The 7,145-nt window shown below is 46.1% G+C and overlaps 1 protein-coding gene across 1 annotated transcript; it reads left to right on the forward strand.

Moving 5' to 3' along the window:
* The first annotated feature begins 224 nt into the window (after positions 1 to 224).
* LOC139057847 (iripin-2-like) lies at positions 225 to 1,481 on the forward strand. Its single transcript, XM_070536600.1, has one exon. The coding sequence runs from the start codon at positions 257 to 259 to the stop codon at positions 1,454 to 1,456; it is 1,200 nt and encodes a 399-aa protein (XP_070392701.1). The 5' UTR covers positions 225 to 256; the 3' UTR covers positions 1,457 to 1,481.
* Positions 1,482 to 7,145: the final 5,664 nt, after the last annotated feature.

Below are 7,145 nucleotides of genomic sequence, written 5' to 3' on the forward strand. Positions count from 1 at the left end.
GAAATAAAGCGTCGTCTGCCACTGACAGAGATAAAAACGAAACGCTGACAGCGACAGAAGCAATCGCGTACACTTGAGGAGGCGGGCGTGTAACGTTGTGTCTCGCGAAAGGTGCAATCCAAGATCCTCGTCAGTGATGGCGACACGCAAGAAAAACAAATACGCCGGGCAAAAAAAGAAATGGAGGTCACCACGCGTCAATTTAAAAAGAGGAGTCTGCGCAGCCGACGGCCAGTCACTCACGAAAACTCTCGCGATGCTCGCCAAATTTGTCCTCCTCGCGTCGGTTCTCGCCGTGGTCCACTGCGATACCGACGACAACACGCTGCTCGCCAGGGCCCACAACCAGTTTGGCGTGAACCTGCTGAAGTACCTCGCAGCCCAGGAGCCCTCATCAAATGTATTCTTCTCGCCGACCAGCATTGCCGCCGCGTTTGGTATGGCCTACGTCGGCTCCAGGGGAAACTCGGAGGCCGAGCTGGATTCGGTGTTCGGTCACACCGCTCTCGGTCTTACCGGCCGAGACAGAGTGCTCGCAGCGTACAAAAACCTCTTGGAACTGTCGACTTCGCCCAACGTCACTCTGGCCGTGGCCAACATGGTCCTAGCGCAGGTGGGCTTTCCCATATCGGAAAGTTACAAACAGCAGCTGTGCGAAATCTTCGATGCCGATTTGAGGTCTGCGGACTTCCATGGGGACAGTCGGAGGGTAGCGGCAGAAGTAAATGCGCGGTTGCGCAGAAAGACCAGGGACAAGATCTCCGGCATCCTGTTAAGGGGTGAGGCGCAGCTCATCGTGCTCTTCATCCTGAACGCCGTCTACTTCAGGGGCGCCTGGGTGACCAAATTCAATGCCCGTAAAACGGTGGACAAACCTTTCCTCAACCTTGGCACCAACGAAGTGAGCAAACCGGCAATGCACCTCATGGCACGTCTTCCGCACACAAGAGTAGATGCCTATCACGCCTCTGCCGTGGAGATACCGTACCAGGGAGACAGGTTCAGCATGGTTGTCCTGCTTCCGGACAACCCAACAGGACTCGCAGTGGTCCGGAACGGCATGTCGCTCGACATGCTCGAAGACATGAGCAGCAAGCTAAGCTTTAAGGATGTCATACTCCAGCTGCCCAAGTTTGAAATGAGCGTTGATTACGTCTTGGTGCCAGCGATGGAGGCCCTCGGTTTGAACTCTGTCTTCGAAGGACCGGCCAACTTCAGCGGCATCAGCGAAAGCGTCCGGCTTGTGATAGCCAACCCTGTGCACCAGGCGGCCGTCGAGGTGTACGAGGGAGGAACCACCGTGAGCGCAGTCACTGGGTTCTCGTTCCGGCGCACCGCGGCTCACTTCGACCCGCTGCTGCCCATAGAGTTCATCGTAAATCGCCCTTTCCTCTACTACATCAGGGAAAGGAGCACCAACCGGATTCTCTTCATCGGAGAGGTTCACACGCTCTGATACGCCGAGTCTTTCCTTCGCACTCCGGTACGCCCGGACTTTCGTGTGATGGAAATGTGCCACTAACGTTACAACGTATGAAGACGCATCTTTTAAATAAAGTGCGCCCTTTTAGTACATTTCCTGTCTATTTTCCTTGGGGAAAGTAGAATGCCTTTTTCTTGCTTTTTTATTTCCTTTCTTTTTTGCCTTCTAAGGACTATAGTTAGGTGGAAGCCGTACCAAGTTGTGTAAAGCAATGACATAAGACTCATATACCCCCCTCTTCTTCAAATCAAATCAAATCAAATCATATTTTATTCTCCAGCAAGTATCTGGATGGTCACCTGGGCTAAAAGATGTACAAACAGCTTGACGAAGGCCCAGGAAACCATTACATGGGGGCAGCCGACAGAACGTAATAATAATAGCAATACAGAAGTAGTCATCAAATCAAATCAAGTACAGCAATCAAGTACAGTATCAAATCAAGTACAGCAATAACACAGAAGTTTTCTCAAACGACATATGAAGAAATACGGATTACATGTGCCCAAAGTTTGTTCGCAGTTGTTTTCGACTAAAACGAGCAGTACCCTTATGTTTATTGAGAAAAAACTGGCTGTGGCTTAGCTAAGGTTAAGCCCAGGATGCGAAGCATACTAACCTTTATTTTAACGCGACAGCGTTAAGGAGCTCGTGTCGCAGAAAAGCCGGTGTCGTCGGCGTCGGCTCAGGCGTGCGGCGCTTGCTCAGGCGCACATTTCGTTGTCGCCCCGAACGCTGCGTTGCTCGACGCTCACCGCGTCCGATGCGGGGCGCGTAGTCGCTGCGCCGTAGCAAAGCCACCTAGAAACAGTCTCTGTAGCACGCCGCAACCTTCGCTTCTCATTCCAACAAGCAGCTCTGTCTCCAGGAGGCATCTCACCTCGTGAGTGTCTAGCAGAGGCAAGCGCAGCTACTTATATACCGCCGCGACGCCGCGAGCGACGGCGCGAGTTGGAGCCCCGTTTCTCCTCTGTCGTTACGTCACGGTGTCACGTGGTATTGAAGGCAACACCGCCGCGCCTGAGGAGCTGGGTTGAGCTCTAGTAATATGCTTCGCATAAAAATGGCAGATTGTGAGCCAAGGATTGCAGCTTGTAATCGGTTCTAAACTGTGGTAAGGACCAAGTGTCAGTACAACGAGTGTTAACTATTGGTCTACGATATTCTTCTATTTCGGTTCGAATTTCGTTCGGTTCGGTTTAGTTCGGTTTTGGTTTGAATTTCTTCTATTTCCCTTCGAAATTGCTAGAAGTCTTCAACATACTTAGGTGCGTGTTTTGACGCTTGCAAAACGCTCTTTCTACAGCGTTTGGAAGAGAGACACGACTAAGAATTAAAGTACTCGTGAAATATCACCAACATAAAAGATATGATAAATACCGGTACACTGTAGGCTGTAGTGATCATCCTTCTCTCTCGCCCTTTCTCACGGAAGATATCTTCAACCACTACGCTTAACCATCTTGCGCAGATATGCGCAGTGTCGTAGCCGGAAATTTTATACGAGGAGGGGGGGGGGGGGGGGTGCTCACGATGGAACTCAGCCTCCTCACAGAATTTGTCGAGGGATCACATATATCAATAATAACTGCATTGTCATAGTCAAAGGGGCTGCAAACGAATTCTTGGACTCTACGCACTGTCAAGACAAGGAGAATACGGATTTTTTTGCCCAAAGCATATATTCTTATGCAACAAAAGTAGTGCCAAATATAACTGCTATCAATGCTTCTGTGTTTTTCGTCTATTTAACAAGAAAGAAAATATCACCCGGCATTTAGAACTACATAAGCGCGAACCCATCAAAGCAGTGCATGTCGCTAATATGATAAGTTTAAATGCCCTGAAATGAACAAGTTGAGGACAAATATTTTAATGAACTTAGTCATTCAAGAACCTTGTTCATCATCATCGTCATCACCAGCCTGTTTTATGTCCACTTAAGGACGAAGGCCCCTCCCTGCGATCTCCAATTACCCCTGTCCTGCGCCAACCGATCCCAAACAGTGGTCTCTCCAGCTAGTCTTCTGTTGTCCTCGATTGCGTTTTCTTTCTCATGGTGCCCATTCTGTAACCCTAATGGTCTAACGGTTATCTAACCGCCGCATTACATGACCTGCCCAGCTCCATTTTTTGCTCTTGATGTCAATTAGAATATCGTCTATACCCGTTTGCCGTGTGATCCAAACCGCTATCTTTCTGTCTCTTTACGTTCTGCCTAGCAATCTTCGTTCTATCGCTCTTTGCGCGGTCCTTAACATTTTCTCAAGCTTCTTTGTCAGCCTCCAAGTCTCTGCCCCATATGTCAGCGTTGGTAAAATGCACTGATTGTACGCCTTCCTTTTCAATGATAATAGTAACCTTCCAGTAAGAAGCGGACAGTGTCTGCCGTATGCGATCTAACCCATTTTTATTCTTCTGTGAATATCCTTCTCATGATCAGGGCTCCCTGTTGTTAATCGACCTTGGTAAACGTACTTCTTGACAGACTCTAGAGGCCGACTGGCGATCCTGAACTCTTGTTCCTTTGACCAGCTGTTAATCATTATCTTTGTCTTCTGCATATTTATCTTCAACCCCACTCTTACACTTTGTCTGTTAAGGTCTTCAATCATTAGTTGTAACTCGTCTGCATTGTTGGTGAGTAGAACAATGTCATCGGCAAACCGAAGGTTGCTGAGATATTCGCCGACGACATTTACTCCTAAGCCTCCCAGTTTGATAGCTTGAATACTTCTTCTAAGCACGCAGTGAATAACATTGGAGAGATTGTGCTTCCTGTCTGACCCCTTTCTTTATAGCTATCTTCTTGCTTTTCTTGTAAAGAATTGGGGTAGCTGGAGAACCCCTGTAGATATCTTCCAAGGTATTTACGTAAGCCTTCTGTACTCCTTGATTACGTAATGCCTCTATGACTGTTGGTATCTCTACTGAATCAAATGCCTTTTCGTAATCTGTGAAAGCCGACTAGAGAGGCTTCTTATGTTCTGTGGATTTCTCGATAACCTGATTAATGACATGGATGTGATCCATTGTAGAGTACCCCTCCCTGAAGCTCGCCTGTTCCCTAGGTTGATAAAAGTACAGTGTGGCCCTTATTTCATTGGAGAATATTTTGGTAAATATTTTATACAATACTGGGAGTAAGCAAATGAGACTCTAATTTTTCAATTATTTAACGTCTCCCTTTTTGTGGATTCATATAACGTTTGCATTTTTCCAATTTTCTGGGGACCCTTGCAGTCGATAAACACTTGCATCGTACCAAGAGCCGCCAGTTTTTCAAGCATTATGTCTCCTCCACCTTTGATTAAATAGACTGTTATTCCATCTTCGCCGGCCTCTCTTCCTCGTTTCATGTCTTGCAAGGCCCTTCTGACCTCATCGCTAGTTATAGAACGAGTTTCCGTATCCTGTTCATTGCTATTTCTGATGGAGGTGTCCTGACTCCCCTGGGTATTGTACAGATCAGTATAGGACTCTTCCGCTTCTTTTACTATGTATTCGAGAGTGCTGATCATATTACCTTGCTTATCTTTCAGTGCATAAACCTTGGTTTGTTCTATGTCGTTTTCTTTCTCATTGATTTCAGGCTGCGTCCATTTTTTACGAGTTCTTCAGTCTTTCTAACGTTACTGTTTCGAATATCACTTATTTTCGCCTTGTTGATCAGTTTTGACAGTTCCGCGAATTCTATCTTATCTCTTCAGTTCGACACTTTCATTCTCTGTCGTTTCTTTATCAGGTTCTTTGTTACTTGGGAGAGCTTGCCTTGGTGTCTTGCCTCCCACTTCAGTTGCTGCCTCTGAAGCCAACCTCATTACGGTTTCATTCGTTATATCTATGTCGTCATAATCTCTCTGTTCTAAGGCTAAATATTTGTTTCCAAGTACCAGCATGAATTCGTCTGCTTTTGCCCGTACTGCCTCTAGGTTGACCGGTTTCTTTATGACCAATTTTGCTCTTTCTCTTCGAATTGAGGTGAATCCTAGCCCTCACTAATCTATGATCACTGCACTTTAAGCTACCTATCACTTTTACATCCTGCACTATGCTGGGATCAGCAGAATGTGTGAAGTCAATTTCTTTTCTTGTTTACCCATTATAGCTTTCACACGTCCACTTTCTGTTGCTACGCTTCCTGAAAAAGGTGTTCATGATTCGAAGCTTATTCCTTTCTGTGAATTCTACCAGCATCCCTCATCTAACGTTCCTACAAACAACGCCGTAGTTGCCAATTGCTTGTTCACCAGCCTTCTTTTCCCCGCAATCTTGCAGTGAAGCCGCCCATTACTACAGTATACTGAGTTTGCACTTTCTTCTTGGCTAATTCATCATCTTCATAAAATGGATCCACTTCATCATCGTGACTAGATGTTCGAGCGTACGCCTGTACTACCTTCAATCTATATATCTTATTAAGTTTGATTACGACTACAGCTACCCTCTCATTAATGCTGTAGAATTCGACAATGTTGCCCGCTATGTCCTTATGGACCAGGAATCCTACCCCGTATTGATTCTTATCTGGATGACCTTTATAGCGGAGGACATGTCTGTTATTCAGCAATTTATAAGCCTCACCAGTTCTTCTAATGTCACTAAGACCGATGATATCCCAAACAATGTCTGATAGTTCCTCAAACAATCGTACTAAGCTAGCCTCACTCGAGAGGGCTCGGGTGTTAAACGTTACAAAGATCAGATTCCACTGGTGGCCTGTCCGGACCCAGAGATTCTTAGCACCCTCTGCTGCGTTACAGGTCTGACCACCACCTTGGTCAGCTGCTCCGCAGCTGCTGGGGATAACAGCTATTGGGGAATTGAGTGGTTAATTTGGGAGGGAGTGGCCGAATACTGCACCAGGGAAGCCAATTCCTGTTCTCGTGTGGGAGCGTCTTGTTGAAGCTTAGTGGGCCTTCCTAATTTGGCTGTAGCTGGATTAGTATAGCCCCACTCGCTCTCGGCATCTTTTGCCGGTGACTGGCGTCACTCCAAGCCTACATCACCAAAAAGTGGCTCTCATTTTTTCAAAATACGAGATATCTGATGTGTTTGTTGCTGCCGGGAAACAAGTATAGTGTATCTCGTATTTAGAATAGCCTGAAAGTGAAATCGTCAGTCAGAACTGGCACATGTCTTTAAAAAAAATTGAAGTCGGTATTCTATTGGTATTAAAATGGCTCTGCGAGTTCGATCAAGGTCATTTTCACGAGCATATATTCAGTGAGTCGTGCTTACACCATGAAATTAGGGAGTTACTCTTCTAAGAGGGTTGATTATATTTTTGATGTTGATAAGATACTTAGACTGCAACACTGCAACAGACACACATTTAATAGTTCCAGCATTCGATAATCCAACAATTTCATGCCGTGAGGCACACCATTCGTTGGGCGTGGCTGACTATAATATTGATTAAGGCTTGCGTTGGGGCTAGGAGGAATATAATACTTGTGATTAAAAAGTAGTGCTGCAAAGTCGAACTACAGACACGAGAACACTAAATACGAAGCGGATCTATCAGTATCTAGCTTTAGTTGCCCACATTGTAGGCCCACTGTTTGTTTTAATAAACAGTTGATAGATGCGCTCTGTATGTGGTTTTCTGGTCGTTGGTTCAACTTTGCAGCGCTGCTCTTACAGCACAAGTATGATTATA

The sequence above is a fragment of the Dermacentor albipictus genome, chromosome 3 (genome assembly GCF_038994185.2).
Source record: "Dermacentor albipictus isolate Rhodes 1998 colony chromosome 3, USDA_Dalb.pri_finalv2, whole genome shotgun sequence".
Lineage (NCBI taxonomy): Eukaryota > Metazoa > Arthropoda > Arachnida > Ixodida > Ixodidae > Dermacentor > Dermacentor albipictus.

Excerpts from the sequence above, each read along its gene's own strand:
- LOC139057847 (XM_070536600.1), top strand. The coding sequence starts at position 257 with ATGCTCGCCAAATTTGTCCTCCTCGCGTCGGTTCTCGCCGTGGTCCAC.